Source organism: Dermacentor variabilis, chromosome 6 (assembly GCF_050947875.1).
Source record: "Dermacentor variabilis isolate Ectoservices chromosome 6, ASM5094787v1, whole genome shotgun sequence".
NCBI lineage: Eukaryota > Metazoa > Arthropoda > Arachnida > Ixodida > Ixodidae > Dermacentor > Dermacentor variabilis.
The window spans coordinates 47,376,274-47,399,954 of NC_134573.1; the positions used below are offsets into that span (position 1 = coordinate 47,376,274).

Below are 23,681 nucleotides of genomic sequence, written 5' to 3' on the forward strand. Positions count from 1 at the left end.
AACGATTGTTGTGGTGTTCTGGGGGACAAAATCCAATAGTGCTGGTACGTCACAGATTGATGCACCGCACTGAGATACAAACGCTGGCGTTTCGTTCAACGCAGGATCGAAGTACTGGTAAATATGCTTCGTCTGGGAGTCACCTACAACGGTCACTGACGGAGCTCTCTTTGGGTACTTCCAGTAAACCTGCTTCAATGCGGTCTTCTCCGGAACCATTGTTCTAATATATTAGAAAAAAAAGCAGTTCTGGGTCCGGGTAAATATTCACAGTGAAGTAGACGCACGTATGAAGCGGTTTATTGACGTTTCGGCCGGGGTCCGGCCTTCATCAGAATACATTGCATGGTGTCAGTACAGTTAATATACGTGCCTATAAACCAAATGAAGATACGTTTACATGAAGAACGAATAAAATGGACGAACAAAATGCATCCGAATCGTTCAAAGGATAGCTGACACGTGTATAGACCGATGGCGATTGCAAACATATCATCTAAAATACAAAGTCCCTTCTTCTACTAGTACGTCGCTATTCCCCTTTTTCTGTGTCTGTGTTTGCTTGATAACATAGCACATATTGAGCACATATTGACATTCTGTTGTCACGTGGCGATTGGTTTTTACAATTCACTTCGGTGCGTTTTATGCTTTGTATTTTAGATATGTTTGCAATCGCCATCGGTCTATACACGTATTAGCTATCCTTTGAACGATTCGGATGCATTTTATTCGCCCATTTTATTCATTCTTCATGTAAACGTATCTTCATTTGGTTGATAGGCACATGTATATTAACTGTACTGACACCATGCAATGTATTCTGATGAAGGCCGGACCCCGAACGAAACGTCAATAAACCGCTTCATATGCGTGTTTACTTGACTGTATATATGTTGTCACAGTTGGTAATCTGTGAAGAAGAGGACTATGATGGTGGCCTGAGAGACGACGAGGAAGAGGGTAGTTTTTTATCGCTGCTCTACGCTTGTTGGCCCAGCCATTAAAAGCCATCTGTAAATAGACGCATCCTTCTTCCTTCCCGTAACATCATTGGTGGAAGTGCGAGGTAATCACTTGCGCAAGACGGAGCTCCGCAGCGGACGTAACCTGGCCACCATGTCATCCGAAGGAGAGAGTTCAACCACGGCCCCGTCGTCGCCACCAACGGTCATCCTGGCCCAGCCTCGCGACCCTGGCATGTTTTCCGGGATCGACAAGGTTGACGTCGATGACGGGTTGCAGAATTACGAACGGGTCAGCGCACACAACAGGTGGGACAACACGCTTATGCTGGCCAATATAATATTCTACCTAAAGAAAATGGCACGGGTCTGGATCGAAACACACGAAGAAGAGATTACGAATTGGGACCAGTGCAAGCAGAAGCTTAGAGATTTGTTCGGCAAGCCTGTCGGCCGCCAACGTGCTGCGAAGAAGGACCTCGGGACCCGTGTACAGACGTCCACTGAATCTTACGTTGCGTATATCCAGGACGTCCTCGCCCTTTGCCACAAAGTGGATAACAATATGGCAGAGGGAGACAAGGTCAGCCACGTTTTAAAAGGCATCACGGACGACGCGTTTAACCTGCTGGTTTACAAGAACGTAACAACGGTCAATGAGATCATTAACTAATGTCGCCGCTTTGAAGACGCGCCGCATAGTTCAACAGTTTAAGCGGCTACCCAATACCGCAGCTTCATCGACGTGCGAAGACATTTGTCCACCGCGTGAGCCCACCTCCTGCGAGAACGTCGTACGTATCGTTCGGCAAGAAATCGAAACAGCGTCTCCTGCCACACCAGTGACGCAGAGCTTTGACGATTCCAGGCCGCTTGAGTCTCTCATTCAGTCGGTAATTCGCCAAGAACTGGCCAATGTGGGTCTTCCATCCATCTGCTCCGCTAGCCGTCCTGACTTTGCTTCGTCTGCTGCCTCTGCCCCTGTTCACCGGAGCCAATACGGTCCATATCCGGGCTATCGCAACCCGGCCGAATGGCGCACACATGACGATAGACCCATCGGCTTTTACTGTGGACGTGTGGGACACATCTCTCGCCACTGTCAAAGTTCCTAGCCAGCCCACTCTCGACCAAGCTTTCCCGCCTACTGCCACTCCCCACTAAATCCTCGCCCTCCATCACTCTCCACTGAGGTTGAAGACGCTCCTGACAACGGTCGAGCCACCGTGACCAGCCGCTCGCCATCGCCACATAGTCGCCGCTCCCGTTCGCCCCAGCATCGTCGCTCTCCATCCCCAGCTTATCGTCGCCACTCTCCGACGGGAAACTAACCGGGGCAGCTCCTGGAGGTGACGCTGCTCTAGAACCCCAGCCTAAAATTCCTCTGTTGACCCTGCCTACTAATCGGAACCTTCTGGACGTGGACATGGATGATTTGCCCGTTACAGCACTCATCGACACTGGAGCCCAAATTTCCATCATGAGTGCGGAGCTTCGAACACGCTTGAAGAAAGTACTGACTCCTGCTCCGACTCGACTGCTCCAAGTCGCCGACGGTGGAACTCCGGTTGTGCTTGGAATGTGTACTGCTCGTGTCAGTGTAGCCGGTCGCCACACGTCCATTTTGTTTAGTGTTCTCGAACATTGCCCTCACAATGTGATCCTTGGACTCGACTTTCTGGCCACCCATTCTGCTCTGATTGACTGTTCCGCCGGCATTGTACAACTTGACCTACCCTTACCTGTTCCCATTGACCTTCCTGCTCAAGCTCCAACTCAGATTTGTTCCGCGGATTTTATACGCCTGCCATCTCTTGCAGCAACCTGCATCCCTGCCTTAGCCTGCCCACCTGTACCTGACGGAGACTACGTCCTTACTCCCGCGACTTCAGTCCTGCTTTCTCACAATGTCTCCTTTCCGCACACCATCATTTCTGTTGCGGACAATCAGACATGTCTTCCCATCCTAAATTTCGGACAGTGCCCACAAGTAGTTCCTCGAGGCATGTCTCTTGCCACATTGTCACCGACGCACGAGTGCCACATTTCTGCTCTGTCTGTTGTGCCATCTTCGACCAATGCTCATTCTGCGCCTTCTACATCAGCCCCGACCGACGACTTTACAAACATGATTGCACCAGACCTCCCAACCCAACAAGCCGCAGAGCTCCGTTGCCTCCTCGAGTCCTACTCCGAAATTTTCGACCTGAACGATCGCCCTTTGTGTCAAACTACGGTCGTTAAGCATCGTATAAATACTGGCGATGCAGCACCTGTTCGCCGACGCCCATACTGGGTGTCGCCTTCTGAGTGACACGTTATCCAGAGCGAGGTTGACAAGATGCTTGCCAAAGGGATTATTGAACACTCTTCCAGCCCGTGGGCGTCCCCTGTTGCTCTCGTCAAAAAGAAGGATAACAGCTGGCAATTCTGCGTTGACTATTGTCATCTAAACACGATCACCAAGAAAGATGTATATCCACTTACCCGCATTGACGATGCTCTGGATTGTCTCCACGGTGCCACTTATTTTTCGTCTATAGACCTTCGTTCTGGATATTGGCAAATTGCTGTGGATGAAATGGACCGTGAAAACACCGCATTCGTCGCACCAGATGGCCTATATCAGTTCCGGGTAATGCCTTTTGGCTTGTGCAATGCCCCGGCGACCTTTGGACGGATGATGGACATGCTCTTGCGTGGTTTGAAATGGTCTATTTGTTTGTGCTACTTGGATGACGTCATCGTATTCCCTTCAACTTTTGCGACTTGTCTTGAAAGACTTTCATCTGTTCTTTCTGTTTTTCGCACCGCTGGCTTGCAGCTCAACTCGTCCAAGTGCCACTTCGGCCATCGCCAAATAACCATGCTCCGACACCTCGTCGATTCGTCAGGCATTCGCCCTGACCCCGCTAAAGTTCATGCTGTGCAGAATTTCCCCGTACCAACTTGTGCCAAAGATGTTTGCAGCTTTATTGGCCTTTGCTCATACTTCCGCAGGTTTGTGGAAAATTTCGCCCATGTTGCCCGTCCCCCTGACTGACCTCCTGAAGAAAGACATTCCTTTCTATTGGGGCTCTGAACAAGCGTCTGCTTTCTCGCAGCTCATCACGCTGCTTACCACACCTCCTGTTCTCGCCCATTTTGACGCCTCCACTCCGACAGAAATCCGCACTGACGCTAGTGGCTACGGCATCGGCGCAGTTTTAGCTCAACGCCAATGTGGGCACGACCGCGTCATCGCCTACGCCAGCCGCCTCCTCTCTTCCGCAGAGCGCAATTACTCGATTACTGAGCGCGAGTGTCTCGCCCTCATTTGGGTGGTGGGCAAGTTCAGAGCCTATATATATGGTCGGCCATTTACAGTTACAACTGACCACCACGCCCTTTGTTGGCTTTCCTCCCTCAAGGATCCCACCGGACGCCTCGGTCGCTGGGCCCTACGGCTGCAGGAATACACATACACTGTGGTCTACAAGTTGGGTCGTGTACATCAGGACGCCGACTGCCTGTCTCGTCATCCCGTCGATGTACCGGACGGCTTACTGGATGTCGCACCGATCTTCTTTCGCTCTCTGCCTTGCAAGACATTGGCGCTAAACAACGACGCGATGAGTCGTTACGGCCCATTATCGAACGCCTGCTCTCTGATCCGTCTGACCCATCCCTTCACATGTTCCTACTACAAAATGGCATCCTGTATCGCCGCAATGTGCACCCAGACGGGCCTGAGCTCCCAACCGTCATTCCGTCTCATCTGCGACAGATTGTACTGCAGCAACTGCACGACGTTCCCACCGCTGGACACCTTGGCGTTACGCGGACCTATGACCGAATTCGGCGACGGTTTTTCTGGCCCAGTCTCAACCGCTCCGTTCGGCGCTATGTTGCCGCGTGTGAGTCGTGTCAACGCCGGAAAAGACCAGCTGTGCCTCCTGCCGGACTGCTGCAGCCTTTGGATATACCGGCCGACCCTTTTTTTTTCACGTTGGTGTTGATCTTCTCGGACCATTCCCTATATCGAATGACGGAAATAGGTGGATTGCCATCGCTATGAACTATACAACTCGCTATGCCATTACTAGAGCCCTACCGACCAGCTGCGCTACAGACGTCGCTGATTTCTTGCTTCACGACGTTATCTTGCACCACGGTGCACCTCGTCAAATTCTCACCGATCGCGGCAGATACTTTCTTTCCAAAGTCATAGACGACCTACTTCGATCATGTGCTACCAAACACAAACTTACTACCGCTTACCATCCTCAAACTAACGGTCTTACCGAACGCCTGAACCGCACATTAACTTACATGCTAGCAATATATGTTTCCTCCGATCATCGCGACTGGGACATTGCTCTACCATTTGTCACGTTCGCCCACAATTCCTCGCGCCACGACACAGCTGGCTATTCCCCCTTCTATCTCCTCTTCAGCCGTGAGCCAACTTTCGAGCGTGGTCGAGACACTCCTCTCGACCACGCTCAACTCGCCGACAGAGTACACTCGGGATGTCATAACCACAGCGACCCAAGCACGCCAGATTGCCCGCATTCGTCTTTCTGCTTCAGAGACACGCCAGAAGTGCCGCTACGACCAGCGCCATCACGACGTGCATTACGAACCAGGTGCTCTTGTGCTAGTCTGGTATCCAACTTGGCGTGTTGGTCTTTCGGAGAAATTCCTCTCGCGATACTATGGCCCTTACCGCATCCTTCGCCAGGTGACTCCTGTCACATATGAAGTGTCTCCGCTGGATGCCACGGTGCCTACACGTCTCTCTGACATTATCCACGTCAGCCGTCTCAAACCTTACCTTTCTCGGACAGATGAGCCGCACCAATAAGGTGCTTTTTCCGACGGGGGTGATGTCACAGTCAGTAATCTGTGAAGAGGACTATGATGGTGGCCTGAGAGACGACGAGGAAGAGGGTAGTTTTTTATCGCTGCTCTACGCTTGTTGGCCCGGCTATTAAAAGCCATCTGTAAATAGACGCACGCTTCTTCCTTCCCGTAACATCATAAATATATATATGTTGGGTTCGGAAAGCTGGCCAGCGCCCCACTCCCCCTCCCTCGAAAAATGAAAACTTTCCGCCAATGGAGCACACACACAAATTTTGAGTGCACTGCGCCCCTGCTGATTGTTGATGACTCCTATTTACCTGAGAAAGGATGTGGCATGAACTGCACATCAGTGGAGATTGCTGTTAATCAAGGGATGAGGAGTGTTACATCACCTTATCAAATTAAAGCTTCTGTAGTGAGTAAGCAATTTTGTGTGGGTCCTTTCGTAACCTTCCTCTGTTTGTACAATTTGACCGTGAAGTACTAACATAGCTACTTTAAGCACTGACATGATAACCAGTGCCATTCAATCAAAATTTATTTGTTGAACTACTTAAGCAATGAAAAGCAAATGCTTTCTCCAACCATCCTGGCTCAGTGGTTTTGTCATTTAGCTTATGAGCACGAAGACATGGGATCGAATCCTGACTATGGCAGCTGCATTTCGATGGTAGCACAATGCAAGAACACTTGTACATTAAGATCCCAGTGCGCATTAAAGAACCCAGTAATTCTCAGGCTCTCCACTATGGCACCTCTCATATTCTACAGCACAGCTTTAGGATGCCAAATCCCACCAATTTACCAAATGTTTTTACTTGTCAAAGGCAATGTCCTATTGCGTCCCTGGCATGATTTGCAGTCATCAGGAATGGTGAGGTCACACTGGTGTGGAACCCATTTACTTCTCATGACGTAAGAGAAACAACAATGCCAGGTGCTGCCATCTCAATTATCTGGTGCCAATTTCCAGTGGCAGGCTCAGGGAACTTCCGGAACAATAGTTCGGCTCTTTCCAACTGGCTACGTACCTATGGCCGTTTTGGGAGTGCAAGGCACATGTTCAAATGTCAGGTCAAGACCAGAACTTGCGGTGGCCCTGTAGATCTGTCAAGACTGCTCCACCGTAGTCGGTGCATTTATGCTCACAGTATGCACAACATGTTTTCTTTAGCAGGGTTGATGTCGTCCATTTAGAGAGGCAGATGACAGTGATGGCTGTGTTTTTCATGCATCCGAAACTATGTTTGTTCCTAGTGTGTACATAGCGCATACTTATACAAAACGCTGCACATAGTATGAGTGCACTTGTTCAAAAGATGATGTCAGGACAAGGTATTCGTGAGAAAGCTAAAGCATGGGCACATAACCTCAAACTGAAAGTTTATGTCTGTAGTAGCTTACACGACCTGCATGGTGATTCATTAACTGTTTCCATGCCTTCCCCGAGCTGGGTTTGTTCATGCATTTCAGGTGAGACTGGCCAAGGTTTAGCTTTGCTTGGTACTTTGCATTTCCTAGCAATGCCATGGACAAGCTTTGCTTTGTCTCAGCAGGTAGTGGTGCTTTTGGTAGAGGGTAGCACATAATCCATGGCACAGCGTAAGCAGAAGCATTATTCTTTCTGAGGAGGTAAGAGATGTTGCCAATTGGGACCTCCAAAAATAATGTGGCCATTTTTGGTCAAAATTTCAGAGCATAGCTTGGCAAAGAAGGAATTAAATTTGAAGCACCATCCCCAAACAAAGCAGACATTCACATTTGCTGTGGGCCCCATGTCCTGTAAGCTTTTGTGGCACACTGTAAACAGCTCTCTCCACTAGTTATCGACACCATCTTGTATCCCTTTCTCATTCCTCATTCACCTCCTCTCTACATAGAGTAGCAAGCTAGAAACTTACAGTGCAGCTAGAATGGTGAATTTGGTGTCGCTTTGAGTGCATGCACTGCAATTTGTGGAGAGCCATTTTTGGCATGTTAGGGCTACATGGCAAAACAAAGTATGACTCGCAGTAACAGTGACATTTGGGTGTTACAGAAAGAACCTGAAATGATTATTATTTCGATTTTCTGTACATTACAGAAATAAAAGTGCTTCTTCTTCTATTAGTACTGGGACAACGATCATAAATGCAAAGTTTTTGTTGGGTCATGAAGTTTCCATGGAGTATATAAATTCCAAGCTTCCGAACAGTTCCCGTGGCATCCATGGAAACTGCTTAGAAAGCAACAGCATTATTTACCACGGCTATGTTCTAATCCACTGCAATAAATGCAGAGCAAGATGCAACAGCGGCAGCTGCTGAAATTGAGCATTGGAAGCCCGAAATGTTTTTTTTTTTTTTTCGTCAACTGAGACACACACTGTCAGAATAATAGTGCTGCAAAAAATATTACGCTCTCCATTTCATTTTATTTTTGTTGACTTAAAAACAGTTGTTGCCATGACTATGCACTTCTTGAGGAAGCTGGGTGATCTTAACAGTTATGTGCTTGAACAGAAACGAAGCTGAACTTCAAAATATTTTGCCTGAATGCTGCTCTGTCTGTGCTTTTTATGTGGTATAAATGCTGGAAGTAAAACAAACAAGCTGAATTATGTATTTGTTGAACACACTCTGGGTGCACCCCTCTGCTGTCAGTGCCACTACACTTTCTCGTGCGACAGCCTTCAGATGACACTGACACGAATTGATTCAAAGTGTCATTAAATTTGCCCGTTGGACAAACAGTTAAGCTTCATCAGCCGACCACTCCCCCTTTCTTTCATTAAAAATCTTTTTTTTTTCTCACGCTTTTTCTGTTGCGGCTGTTCTCACCTTGACAAATGTGGAACACTTGTAGGCCAGCTTACAGCGTTTTGACTTGCTTTTGCGACGGCGACCTCGGCGACCTTGGTTTGTGGGTGTGTCGCTGCGCGACGTGTTGTCTGCCGTTGATGCGCTCCCGACGCTCGACGTTTCGTCCTATGTGACAAAGAAATGGGGAGCGGGGAGTAATTTAGAGGGTCAGCCGCAATTTCAGTGATCATGAACCGCCGTGCGAGCTGCAGTGTCCACTCTAAACTGTCACGAAAGACAGCTTAACCTTATAGCTGCCAAACACTTTTCTGAAAAGAAAAAAATCTGCATTATTTCTCGATGCTTTCATCCCCCACCAGTTTCTGTGCACAATGTCGTGAACAGACAAATAAGAAGAGCTAATGCAGGACGTTGCCAAGCTACTAAAGAAGGGAAGATGTGCTGGAAGAAAAAAAAAAGCTTATTTAAAAAGAATGTACAGGCAGGGACAGAATAATACAGGATCTGCTAGCCCATGGCAAACTGCATTTTCAACTGGCAAAGAGTGCATTGTACTGTCGTACATCATCGCAATTTCGACAGCGGGCTAGCCAGAAGTGGGCATATTGGCAGGCGCATGGGCATTAAAGGACGTGCATGCGCTGTGCTATGTCATGACACAGGCACTTGCTTCATCAGGGCGAGCAAGAATGCAGCTTGGCCCGCGCTTGCAGATCCCGTATTATTTTTTCCCTGCCTGCACCTTCTTGAGTGTTTTAACAGCCTTTATTTTGTTATGCATATTAATTGCATGTGAGGTTATCTTTATCTTGCTTGTAGTTGGTCATCACTGAAAATAGGTGCATACTGTATTGAGGTTAAAGAAGAATGATTATGCAAATCTCACGCACTTTGGTGATTGACGTAAGGAAAGTTTTCTGATATGTTATTATATTTTATATACATATATATTGACGATATTTGCCCATCATGTTGATGGCATACAACAGTTGTGATGTGACGTTAGATGCTACCTTGCGTGCTCGACCTTTGTTTGTCTATAACACAGCGAAGCATAATTTCACTTATGAAATTTAGCGCCCACCATTGCAGACAAGATTTGATGTGAAAGGCTTTCCAATTCACTCAGGACAGGGGGTATATAGCTTGCTAAGTCTGCACTATTTGCGGGCCTTGCTCTAGTATTGTTGTGTAGAAGAATAAATTATGCAGATCCCACGCACTGTGGGAATCGATGTAAGCGAAGCTTTCTGTGCTGTTTACATTAATTGAAAATATTTGGCACTGATGTTGACAGCCTAGAAGAGTCATGATCTGATGTTAGATGCTACCTTGCATGCACCACTTGTGTTTGTTCACGTAGTACACGGAACACACAGCAAGTTGTGTTTTGTTGAGGCATTGTTGTGTTCATAGCCGGCAAGAACATTAGCACAGTCATTCCCTCACAAAGATCATCGCATCATTGTAGCTGAAGTGTTGATTTGCTGGAAGGCCACTTGCGTATTCTCATCTTGACTATGCAGTGCTTCGATGCGGCTTTGCGCCAGCATGACTCATGTCAGCTTTCTGTATAGACAAACTTTGTACGGTGCTTATTTTTTAGAAATAGCAGATGTGCTGTACCATACTTTGAGTCAAAATGTTTACAGTTTGTCCGCAACTCTTGCCATATCCTTAACTGGCATTCTTTTTTTGTATTGGCAAAGCACCAAATGAAGCATGCTTTCTGATGCCACCTTACTCTTCTCCTGCGATCCTCCCATGCTGTCAGTCCCCCGTTTTGTCATGGTGTTGGCTTTACGCATTCTAGGTCTCTTTTTTCTTTTCTCCTATTTCCCCTGTGGGCTGCTGTGCATGAGTACAAAGGTGAGCACTGCAGCTTCTAAAATACTTTTGCGGGGGCCTCATGCAGAATTACAACCATCAAGAGGGCATTGTGTCAATGGCCAAGGAGTTCTTGTCGAAAAGGTCTCAGAGACCCCTCTCCTCTGCCCAGGTCTTCTTGACCACACCCGATGGGGCATGCAAGACAGAACCGCAGCAGCAGCAGTGGAAAAGTCGAAGAAAGAGGCAAAGAAAGCTTTGCTTCAAAATTAAATTCTGTGGTTTTACATGCCAAAACCACACGATTTGATTATGAGGCAGGCCGTAGTGAGAGACTGCAGAATAATCTTAAATGTGCATAGAATGCATGGTACATGAGTGCTTTTGCATTTCACCCCCACCAAAGTGCGGCTGCCACAGTCGGGATTCGATCCTGCACTTTCAGGCGTATTAGCGACTGCCATAGCTACTACGCCACCACGACAGGTGGTACTGAGGTTTCGACGTTGGAGTGCACTGAAGGATTCGAAAAGATGCATCCTGTTCAATAAAACCCTGTGTCATATTTTCAATTTGATCTGAATAAATCTATAGGATGCAATGTCACATGGTCATGTCATTGCTGTTTCCATGCCAAACATCTCATGTGCTCTCCTTCTCTGGCAACGGTCAACAGCAGACAATTACAGTGGTTCACACATAAACCATATTCAAAACTCTCAAGAAATGCAAGAATTATGGACCATGCTTGGAGGAACTGACTTAGGAGGCCATTTGATTTGAAGCGCAAAGTATGTATGTGTAGAGAAACTCAATTGTGAGAACAGCTTTGGCTGCAATATATGTCAGGTCTCATTTACTGAGCTGGTTGATTCAGTACAAATCACTGCTACGACTGCCTAATGGCTATGCTAAGAGTTGAAGCTCAACTCGTTCTTTCCCAAAAATTAAGCCATTGTGCAACTTCAACTCTTAACTTTGCCCAATTGGGTAAGTTCCATCTGTAGACATTATTGCATAGAAAAAAAATATTAAAAAAAAGAAGCCCTAAAGAAAGGAAACATGCCCTAAAAGCTGCGGCACCACCCCATGCTTTAATAAATTAACAAAATACTGTATCAGCATAAATTTTGTTTTTCAATATAAGGGAGCCACAAACATACAATAGAAGCAAGTCACAAGAATCTTAATGGTTTTAACTTCTCTGATGAAAATTGCGGATTGGATAACTTCTCTCTTTCATTAAACTTTCCCCACATTACAGAAATCCACAGAAACGATTTGCAATATTTAAGGTGCCATCATAAATGGAAGGCTTTAATAAGTACTTGACTGTCGAACTAACCCCCTCTGGCAAAGCAAGCGATTTTAAGCGCCCAGATCGCTCACATCAAGTGAGCCGATTCCGAAGAACGCCGCACCTAGCGCCTTTGCAGAAACCGGAACTCAACGTAAACAACGCGAGATGTCCCATCTCTCTGGAAAGCATTAAATGCAATGGTGGATCTTTACAGAGTTACACAGAACGGCGTAAGGAAACATTTAAATGCAAGGACGCGCGACGGTCGATCATGCTTCACGACGCTGAAACACAGGTCGCGCTACTTTTGAATCGACGCTCATTCTGCGCCTGCTTCACTGGATACCGCTGTTCAAAAGGTGCCGCACAACATTAGTGCCGGCGTAGCCCGTACACATCAACAAGCGAAAAGCGAAGTTTCGCGAAGAGATATAGGATGACTATTACCATTTTCGCACGGATACCAGCTCGCTTAACATGAGTCGTCCTATCTCCCAGCGTGGAGCCGCTGCAGGTATATACAAAGGAGAAAACGCCTCGCGTGACGCCTCCCACAACACCGCAGCTGGGTCCGTTCAAGCGCGCAGGCACTGATTAGGTCGCCGAGAGATTAGCAGTTCGACGACGTATACACCGCTCGCGCGAGGACGTTGCGTCGCAGGGAACCGTGGCAACAGGCGCTCTTCGCTGGCACATGTGCGGGCTCCGTTTGTTTTGTTTTTATTCGCTCGTGCGAAAGGCGTTGAATGCGTGCTAAGTTAAAGAAATGAAAAGAGCGTACGTTCGAGAGGAACTCTTTCCAAGGTCTTCAATATTCTTACAAAACAGTGATCAAGTCATAAAAGATCAAAGTTTGGGAGAAACGTCCATTTCAAGTCAGTTACTACAAGGTACTGCTAGCGTGGTTCTTACAGCGCACAGAACAAATGCAGCACGCAGGTGGAAAATGACGAAGTTGTAGAGCTTACGATGTCGTCGGGAGAGTCATCCGAGTGATCGGACGGATACACTAGCCGAGGATGTCGGGTATGTTTTGTCGAAGAGCTCGCGCTCGCGACTTGGTCGCCTAGGTCAGAGTCCGACATCGCAGGTGAAGAAAAGAAGTAGTAGTTCCAAATTATGAAGTCTACGTGTAACTTGGTTCTCTATGATTATCCGCAACTTAGGTTCACATACGTGAGCACGAGCAAACGCGATCACTGCACACAAATACAGAATTTGCAAAGGCTGGTTCTTCGTCTTCGCGCTCTTCGGAGTGCATGAAGAGCCCGCGGCCAGCGTGTTTTGGCTCGTTTTGGCTGCGACAAACGCTGGCTGCTGTGGGGCTTGTATGGCTTGTCATGATCTACGAAGGCAGGCAGGACTGCCATCACGGAGGAAGTGACTGCCATCGTAAGCGAGAAAACAAGCGAGAGTCGATGGTAGAAGCGGGAAAGTTCAAATTCATGTTCGTTCGAAGCGTCGTTCACACTCTTATATGCTTGCGAGAGCAAGCATATAAGAGTATATAAGAGCCCACCCCCATGTATGTAGTCAGGAAGGCGAGGATATCCGAGAAAATTTTCCGGGGAGGGGATGGGGGTTGATGTTTCAGCGCCAGCACAGCTCTCTTGGCTACCGCGCAGATAGAACGGAAGAGAGGAGGGGGAGAGGATGCAGAGAACGGGTAGAACCGTCGGAGATGCGAAAGGAGTGCACCCATAGCTCGCAGTTCCCATACAAGGGTGAGGCGGGGTATCGGAGAAAGGTGACGTGAGAACGCAAGGAAACGCTACTACTATAAACACGACAGCGGTTGCGGGGAAACTGGATACAAGCTTAAGTTCAAGGTGTGGTGCAGTACTTTGCAGCTATTTCTGAAAAATAAACACAATTAATGCAAATATGTCAAGCGGACAAACTACGCAGGGCGTGCAGAAGCAGGGTCGCATTAATTAGTGCACGGCAGGGTCCTGGCTACACTACGTACGGAAGCGGTCGACCGTCAAATCATCAATTCTGTACCCAACGCGGTAGCTTTGCGGCTATGGCATTGCTAGAGGTCGCGGATTTATCCCAACCGCGAAAGTCGCACTTCGACGAGGGCAAAATAGAAAACGCACGTGCACATCAAGGTATCAAAATCGATCCAGAGTCCGCAACTACGGCGTGTCTCATAATCCGACGGTGGTTCTGGTACGTACCAGTCCCATAATCCAATTCAAGTTTAATGCTTCTGCCACGGTGGGATGTGCCATGATAGGCTATGACAATGCATAACGCTCCCAGAGGTTATGAAATATGACGCACAACAACGCCTCAAGCAAGTACCACTCGCTGTGTGTTCTGTGTACTACGCAGACAAACAGCACTGGTGCACGCAAGGTAACGTCTAACGTCAACTCACCACTCTCGTGTTAGTATAAACGTTAAAGAAATTAAGCTTTAGCCGTCAACAGCACTGCTAATTATCGTCAATCCAAGCATTCAGCACCGAAAGCTTCGCTTGCATCGATTCCCACATGCAGTGCGCGGGATCTGCATAATTTACTAAATGAAGTTTTAGTCAGCGATTTTAGAAGCGATATTGCATTTGCAAAATTGAAACCGACAGTCATATGTTGCCCAAAACCAGCTTCACAAAATTTAAGTAGTCGTAGGTGCTACGGAGTGCGGTACTTTGGCTGTGGGCGGCCTTGAATCCGAACGAAAATTAAATAGCGTGTCAGTGACGCTGATCTCCATGCACCTACACTCTAAATTAAACAGTTTGCACCCTTTGGGGTGTACACTTGTCCCACAACAATAATCGTCTTCTGCCTTGCTTGCGTTTCCTTTCTTGAAAACGCCGCGCCCGCTACTTTCCTGTAGGGAATGCTATGTCATGCTGTTAATGCGCATGCCGTTCGTTACTGGAAAGTACCGGGCTCGCCGCGTTAAATAAAGGAAATGCGGACAAGACAGATGACGATTATCGTTGTGTGGCAAAAGGGCGTAATTTTGCTTAAGAGTGTATTAGAAAACGCCACCTGCTTTCTTACTGCGTGGGCGCCAGTGATATGACAATTACGATTTGTCTTCATTCTGACCCATAAAACCTTTCTTTATTTGCTGCTATTGGCAAACGTGATTTACCGACGAGACGTTCATTTGAGGGATCGCCAGCCGTTTGTGCGCAGGCTCGAGAAAGAACATCTGGGACTTTTTCTCCTTGAATATTGGGGCAAGGGCCACGGATGGATGGATGGATGGATGATTGTGGCTCAACCCTTTGAATCGGGCGGCGGCGGCGCGCGCCACCTAGCCTTTAATGGTTCTATATGCATGCATACCTATGTATTTACTCCTTTACTTTTGCGTTGATATTGTCCACCAATCAGATAGCCTCCGTTTAGTTATTTCTACCTGTTCAAAGTCTATTCTACTTTCACTGTCTTTAAAACCCAAGGCTTTGAATAGTTCCCCGTTAGATTCAACTGCAGGGTGAAGTTGTTTATAAGCAAGTATCAGGTGTTCCGCCGTTTCCTCCTCCTCTCTACACGCCTCGCACACCAAATCTATCTCCTGGTATCTGGCTCGGTACGTTTTAGTCCTCAGTACACCTGTCCTGGCTTCGAACAACAATGAGCTTCCCTTAGAGTTATCGCAAATATTTTCTTTGGCTATTTCTTGCTTAAACGTCCTGTATGTCTCCAATGCCGATTTGGTTTGTATCTCTGTACTCCACATACCCCTCTCTGCCTCCTTAACCTTTTTCTTGACAGATGATTCCTTACTTGTCCCCCCGCTACTGCCCAAGTATTTGCTTGTCAATTTTCTAGTTCGCTTCCTCCACCTCGTGTCAACATTCCTCGTGTATAAGTAACTGAAAACCTTCCTAGCCCACCGAATTTCCCCCATTTTTCTCAATCGCTCCTCAAATGCTATCTTGCTACTAGCCTCTCTGCCCTCGAAAGAAGACCATCCCAGATCCCCCTGCACTCCAAGATTTGGTGTCTTGCCATGTGCTCCCAGAGCGAGCCTACCCACACCACGTTGCCTAATTTCCAACTGTTGCCGGGTCTCTGTTCTAATACATAGAACTGCATTGGCAAAAGTCAGGCCTGGTACCATTACCCCCTTCCATATCCCTCGTACTACCTCGTACCTATTGTAGTTCCACAGTGCCCTACTCTCCATAATCGCTGCACTTCTGTTACCTTTAGTCGTTAGATATTTTTCGTACTCTGTCAGATACTCAATGCCATTATTTATCCACACCCCAAGGTACTTGTATTTATCGACTATCTCCAGCGTGGCCTCCTGTATCTTATGCTCGCCGCAACTGTTATCATTAAAAATCATGACTGCTGATTTTTCTTTGCTAAACTTCAAGCCTAACCTGTCTCCTTCTGTACCACATATGTCCATTAATTCCTGCAGATCTTCTGCATTGTCAGCCATTAATACAATATCATCCGCGTACATCAGTCCTGGTAATGACTGTTCAATCAATTTTCCTTGCTTGAGAAATGATAGGTTGAAGCCGAGTCCGCTTTGCTGTATTTTGGCCTCTAGACCTTGTAGGTACAGCATAAACATCAGAGGTGACAATGGGCACCCCTGCCTAAGCCCCCGCCGAATCATCACAGGCTCCGAAACCTGCTTTTCCCATTGTATAATCACCCGGTTACCTTTATAGATATCTTTTAAGAAATTGGTTACTCCATCTTGCACTCCTAAAGTTTCCAGAATGCCCCACAAGCCCTCTTGAAGTACACTGTCATAGGCTCCCTTGATGTCCAAAAAAGCCAGCCATAGGGGTCTGTGTTCCTTTTCAGCTATTTCAATGCACTGTGTTAGCGAGAACAGATTGTCTTCTAGCCTCCTATGCTTCCGGAACCCATTTTGTAGCTCTCCAAGTACCCCCTCGTTCTCTACCCATGCCTGCAGTCTGTCCTTTATAATCTGCATAACCACCCTGTAAACCACTGACGTCACTGTTATAGGCCGGTAGTTATTTATGTCAGCTTTGTCCCCCTTTCCTTTATATATCATTCTCATCCTACTTAGCCTCCATTCGTCAGGTACTTTACCATCCACTAGCATTTTGCTCACCACCTCCCTCAATGCTTTCTTAGATTTCGGGCCCAATTTCTTTATTAACATAATTGGAATACCATCGGGGCCTGCCGATGTGCTACTTGGTACCCTCTTCTCCGCCCTTTCCCACTCTTTTTGTCCAAGCGAAAGCAGTGGGTTGACCGGGCTATCCCTCTCCGACGTACTGCATGTACCATTTGTCTGTTTTGTAAATTTTTCCCTCATCATGGTTCCTATATGCTCCATTGCCGCCTCTCCTTCTAACCGAGTACCTTGAGCTGTTACTCTATACCTCTGCTCTAGGCTTGTCGTATTACCCAAGGAGTTCAGATGTTGCCAGAATTTTCTAGCTGCCTGTTTATCTTTTTTATTGCTTATTTTTGACAGCCATTGGGACCCTTTTGTCTTGATTTTCTCGTTGATCAAATAAGATGCTTCCCTTTTGCATTTTATGTAGTTTACCCATTTCCTCTCTACTTCTGCTTCAGGTTCTCCCTTACTTTTGGAATACCTGTGTTCCCTGGAGGCTTCCTGACGTTTCTTTATGGCCTTCTTAACCTCTTCATCCCACCAGCTCTTGAGTTTTCGTATCCCTTGCCTTGTTTTCCTGACTCGCGCCTTACCTAGCTCACGCTCAAATAGTCTCATTAACTTTGGGTAAGTCCAATCAGTTTCAGTACTCTCTGATATTTCCTCTTCAATTTGTTTGGCCGCTATTTCCACTTCGTCTTCTGAGTAAAAAATCACATCTGGCGTTTCCTCGCGCGTCGTTCGTGTTTTAGTTTCCCTCTTAAAACTCAACTTGATACGTTTGTGGTCGCTACCTATACTTCTGGAGCCCTGTTCATCTATAATCATGGCTCCTAATCTATCGTACATCCTATGTGACATCAACGCATAATCTATTGTCGAGTGTCGACCCCCTACCTCCCATGTTATGATCCCGTCACACTTTTCAGTAGAGTTACAGACAACTAAGTTAAGCCTCTCACACATATCCAGCAGCATGTTACCTGTGGAGTCTGTGTACCCATCCATATCTTCAACATGTGCATTCATGTCTCCTAATACAATTACTTCACATCCTTTTCCTAGCTCATTGATGTCCTCTGCTATACAGTCCAACATTTTTTTTGTTTTCCTCTTTAGCATTTGATCCTGTCCAAAGGTATACAAAGCCCAGAAGTGTTTTCGCCCCTGCTACTTTGCCTTCTAGCCATAAATGCTCCTTGCATTCCTGTTTGACCCTTTGCCAATTTGTATTTTTATGAATGAATGCTCCAATTCCCCCACCCTTTCTGCTACCCTGCACTCTGTTGCAGTATTCCCATGCATAATCAGGGTTACAGGGCGGTTGTTCCATGTCCCTAAGATGTGTCTCTACAAACCCATAAACCATTAAGTTCTCCTGCCTTAGTTGTTCATCGATTTCCTCCCATTTTAGCCTATTTCTGCCACCTTGCATGTTAATGAACCCTATGTCTGACTTAATTTGGCTCTTGCGCTTATTCCTGCCACCTCTCCTACAGTACCGATGTTCGCGTGTTTGTGGCTCCTGCCTCGAATCGTCCACGCCTACACTGCTTCTTTCAGGGCTCTGGGTCCCCCTAAAAAAGCTGTTGCCTGGCGATCCATCCTGCCCCCTATCCTTTTGCCAGTGGCACCACTGTAGTGAATACCATCCTGCACAAAAGGTCGGAAGCCGGTTCCGTACACGTCCCTGTTGACCTCCATCACGCTGTACCCGAGTCGTCCGCTCAGACTCCTAATGACCCGATTGGCCTCAACCACCCTCCTTTCTACCTGGTAAGCCTGGCCCTGGACCTCTGGGATAGTGCATATGGTTACATGCACCCTCCCGGAGGCCTCTCTAAGCTTACTCAGCCCAGTCTCAATGTGCCTCTAAAGGTCCTGGCTTCTCCCCTTAAGCACGTCATTGAGCCCAGAATGCATAATGACCAAGCTGTCGCTCTCCGTGCTGACCCCAATTACTTCCCGCGCCTTGGTCATTGCTTCCGCCATACCCTTGCCCGCTTGCACCTCCACCTGTACTCGCCCTTCCGCCTTCACTCTCGCCATCACGCCCTGTTCGGCCCTCCCCACATTGGAGTCCCCTATCACCAGGACCCTTCTACGTGCAAACCGTTCGACTGCAGCCTGTGCCTGCTGCCCCTCCCTTTGCGCCCGCTGGCGCCCCTGTGGCTGCAGCGTCGCCTCACTCGGGGCGCGTTGTGCAGCTTCACTATAACTACGCCGTTTCACCGGCGGCGAGCTGACGACGGCTTGCTTTGGCTCCCTGCCTCCCACTTCGCCTGTAGGGTCTACCCTACTTTCCGAGTTTTTGCCAACACTTTGTTGTCCTGACCCGACCTTCTCCGCTGCCCGCGTCTCCAGCGCGTCGAGCCGCCTTTCCAGTTCGGCGCTCCTTTCTTTTTCTGCCTCAAGCTCGGCCATGGTCCTTACTAACTGCGCGGCCTGGGCCGCCTCCACCTTGACAAAATTGTCAACTTTCTCCTGCAGTGCTACCCGCTTCTCCTGTTCCTCCCTCAGTTCTGCCTTAAGCTCGTCGAACTTAGCCGCCCAATTCCCTTCCAGTTTTTGGACGGCTTCCCTGACGCCCTCGCACGACCTGCACGTGAAGCTAGACCCCTCCGCGTCTGCTAAATTCTGGAACTTAGTTTCGTCGAGGAAGCAACATCGCAGGCACTCGTCGCACTGCACTTGCTCCCCGTCCCCCGCGGCCTTCGCGTTCTTCGATTTCATCGCTAGGCCTACGTCCCGAGGCCCAACGAGGAACTTCGCCAAATCACTCAAGCAAAGCCGACCTCGACCGCTATCCCAAACTAAAATAAAGAATTGTCACTCCCTACCCCATGCAAGAATCTGAGGAGCTAGCTGAAATAATTAACGAAGCCTATCATATCAATAGGTCCCTCCTACCAACTAGGCCTAACGGGGGAGCCGCCAGACCTAGACAAAGCCGGTGCGTTTGCTACTCTTACCAAGAATTCAAAATTTGCGCCCGTACTCCATGCAACAGAAAATACTTCAAAACGCTAGCTAATAAAGATAAAAAGGTACTTAGCTACGAACGAAGTCGCTGAAGCCTCGACCACAGGAGCCACCACAGGAAAAGCTAGCGCCACCGTCGGCGTGACATGGCATGAGGGGTCAAGTGGACACAGCCATAGAGTTTCTCACTACATCACCTAGAGGAAAATCTGGCGCTGCTGCGCTGTGGTATGCATGGGAATGCCGGTATATTGTGGATTCGGATTGGCATCGTTCTCGCAGAGACACGACACCTTGAAGACGCGCTTGACAAGTACCGTTCCGTCTTTCACAATGATTCATTGTCTACTAGAACAGCACGTGAAAAGCTGTTTTAGCTTTATTATTACGCGAAAACATGTTTTGTTTAACTATAAGAACTTGTTATTGTGTGTACGACTACATGTTACGTAAAAAGTATCAGCGGGCCGCTAAAGTTGGAGGACAGACGACAAGGTTCGCGCTCGCTTTGGAACAGTTGGTCGTCTGTTCTTGGTTCTCTTCGCTTGGTCATGCATTGTGGGTGAGTAAAGATGTAATATGTGTGAACGGAAACATTTTATGAAGATTTTACTTTGAGAACGCGTTATTTGCGTAGCCATATCCACATTTTAGACGAAGCCTCTTACAACGCCAGCCAACACGAGCCTCGCAGACACATATACTATAGCATATACCGTCATTCCCATGACGGCACAGTGCCCCCTTAAGAAACTCCCATAGACGGTGGCGCCAGATTACCCTCTAGGTGTTATAGTGAGAAACTCTATGGACACAGCGGTCGCATCGGCTGCTTCGGACGCGCCGAAGCGAGCTGAAAACGAAAGTTAAAGTCCCACCTGCGCCGCGGTTCTGATTAAGCGATGAGGCGTTACCGCCTTGGGTGTCTGCTTGACAACATTTGAAAGTACTATAATAGGTAGTGGCTACCTTTGGCGTGCAGTATGGTAGCTAGGCTACTGCTCAGTGCCGCAGTGCCAGATGTATGTGCACAACGGAGGCCGCTGTCAGCCTTATTCACACGTAGCCGCAGGGCAAGGAGCTGCGTGAAGCTTGGCTGGCGAAACTTAGAACCGGCAGGCAGCCATCGGCTACAACTCGGGTATGCAGCAAGCACAAACGTGAGGAACATTTCTGCTACGGCGCCGGGACTGCGCGATGTTCGGTGAGTCGCAGAAAACGCGCACTGAGACGCTCGCCCGCGCCCGCTGCACGGCTAATGTCATGACGGTTTGGTCTAGGAACTTGTTGATGCTAGATACTGGCAAGTTCACTGGAACGGAAAGGGAGCCGTAAGACGCACACTAAAAAAAGGCACGGCATATGGCCACACTTGTGTTATGAATTAATGCACTGAATCACGGAAAAGAAGCAGAGGGAAATCGCACACTCAGAAGACCGATAAACGTACAGTGTGACGCAACTTGAGAAATACTATTGAAATGTCCAAGAATTTAGAAGACAAAATAAGATTGAATCGTCGCGACGGCACATCACAGTCGCCGTAGCTAGGCGTCGAAGTCTCTATAACGGTATTATTTTTGAACAATTCTGATAGCGTCCACGCAACAATGGTTGCTAGTGTACGGTCAAATGCTCATCTGCTGCGGCCTAAAGCTCACGGCATGGTGAGAAAACGCGCACCCAGCGAAAGCAAAACATTGTGCGCGGACATGCATGCAGACGCGCAGTTCATCATCATCATCATCAGCCTGGTTACGCCCACTGCAGGGCAAAGGCCTCTCCCATACTTCTTCAACCACCCCGGTCGTGTACTAATTGTGGCCATGCCGTGCCTGCAAACTTCTTAATCTCATCCGCCCACCTAACTTTCTGCCGCCCCCTGCTGCGCTTCCCTTCCCTTGGGATCCAGTCCGTAACCCTTAATGACCATCGGTTATCTTCCCTCCTCATTGCATGTCCTGCCCATGCCCATTTCTTTTTCTTGATTTCAACTAAGATGTCATTAACTCGCGTTTGTTCCCTCACCCAATCTGCTTTTTTCTTATCCCTTAACGTTACACCTATCATTCTTCTTTCCATAGCTCGTTGTGTCGTCCTCAATTCAAGTAGAACCCTTTTCGTAAGCCTCCAGGTTTCTGCTTCGTACGTGAGTACTGGTAAGACACAGCTATTATACACTTCTCTGTTGAGGGTTAATGGCAACCTGCTGTTCATGATCTGAGAATGCCTGCCAAACGCAGCCCAGCCCATTCTTATTCTTCTGATTATTTCCGTCTCATGATCCGGATCCGCCGTCACTACCTGCCCTAAGTAGATGTATTCCCTTACGACTTCCAGTGCCTCGCTGCCTATTGTAAATTGCTGTTCTCTTCCGAGACTGTTAAGAATTACTTTAGCTTTCTGCAGATTAATTTTTAGACCCACTCTTCTGCTTTGCCTCTCCAGGTCAGTGAGCATGCATTGCAATTGGTCCCCTGAGTTACTAAGCAAGGCAATATCATCAGCGAATCGCAAGTTACTAAGGCATTCTCCATTAACTTTTATCCCCAATTCTTCCCAATCCAGGTCTCTGAATACCTCCTGTAAACACGCTGTGAATAGCATTGGAGATATCGTATCTCCCTGCCTGACTCCTTTCTTTATTGGGATTTTGTTGCTTGCTTTATGGAGGACTACGGTGGCTGTGGAGCCGCTATAGATATCTTTCAGTATTTTTACATACGGCTCGTCTACACCCTGATTCCTTAATGCCTCTATGACTGCTGAGGTTTCGACAGAATCAAACGCTTTCTCGTAATCAATGAAAGCTATATATAAGGGTTGGTTATATTCCGCACATTTCTCTATCACCTGATTGATAGTGTGAATATGATCTATTGCTGAGTAGCCTTTACGGAATCCTGCCTGGTCCTTTGCTTAACAGAAGTCTAGGGTGTTCCTGATTCTATTTGCGATTACCTTAGTAAATAGTTTGTAGGCAACGGACAGTACGCTGATCGGTCTATAATTTTTCAAGACTTTGGCGTCCCCTTTCTTATGGATTAGGATTATGTTAGCGTTCTTCCAAGATTCCGGTACGCTCGAGGTCATGAGGCATTGCGTATACAGGGTGGCCAGTTTCTCTAGAACAATCTGTCCACCATCCTTCAACAAATCTGCTGTTACCTGATCCTCCCCAGCTGCTTTTCCCCTTTGCATGTCTCCCAAGGCTTTCTTTACTTCTTCCGGCGTTACCTTAGGGATCTCGAATTCCTCTAGACTATTTTCTCTTCCATTATCTCTTCCATTAAAGCGCAGTTGGTCGCTGCGAACCCGTGCGGTCGCTGGATTGAGGCTTCATTCTGCTACGCCCCATTTGGTTATACAGACAGCCCACTATAAGAACATATTTCGCATAGTTTACTCTCAGCGTTTGGCTACCTTTCACGCAAGAGGCCCGTTCGGGAGACTCCATCGCGGCGACCGCGCGCAGTGGCGTTCACTGTACGTATTCGGTAAAGAGATAGCGTCTGTAAACGATTCTGTGCTTTCAGTTTGCCAAAGATTATTATATAGACAGTTAAAACTTCCCTTGTTTTGAGAGCACCTACATAAATTTACAGGAGGCCTGCCGCGTGGTGTTTTTATTGAGCGCCGTAAGCGGAACCTGTGAGGAGCGCGCCGCGTGATCCCTCATACTACGCAATGGGGGCGCTTCCGACAGATGGCGACTCCGTAACTCCTCGGCGCCAATGTGACTCTGCGTCGGCACTACGGAGGAGGTTTCTTAGCGCGTGTTGTATCAATTTGTTGTATGCGTTTGTCCCTAGGCGTGCCGGCATTGCGGAGTGGGGTCGACTTTGTTTACGTTCGGACACTGACTGC

At 47.7% G+C, this 23,681-nt stretch overlaps 1 protein-coding gene across 4 annotated transcripts in view; it reads right to left on the bottom strand.

Annotated features, from left to right (window-relative positions):
* Window positions 1-13,045, bottom strand: part of LOC142584783 (polycomb protein eed-like) — a 75,840-nt gene extending 62,795 nt beyond the window's left edge. The window contains exons 1-2 of one of the 4 annotated variants that reach the window (XM_075695044.1): window positions 12,710-13,045; window positions 8,633-8,779 (exon numbers count right to left, since the gene is read on the bottom strand). In XM_075695044.1, coding sequence (XP_075551159.1) covers window positions 8,633-8,779; window positions 12,710-12,729 — 167 coding nt within the window. In that variant the 5' untranslated portion in view covers window positions 12,730-13,045. Of the gene's footprint in view, window positions 1-8,632; window positions 8,780-12,188; window positions 12,337-12,709 lie in introns of those variants that run through there. The other 3 variants (XM_075695042.1, XM_075695043.1, XM_075695045.1) reach the window with 3 other exon arrangements.
* Between the last annotated feature and the right edge of the window lie 10,636 nt (window positions 13,046-23,681).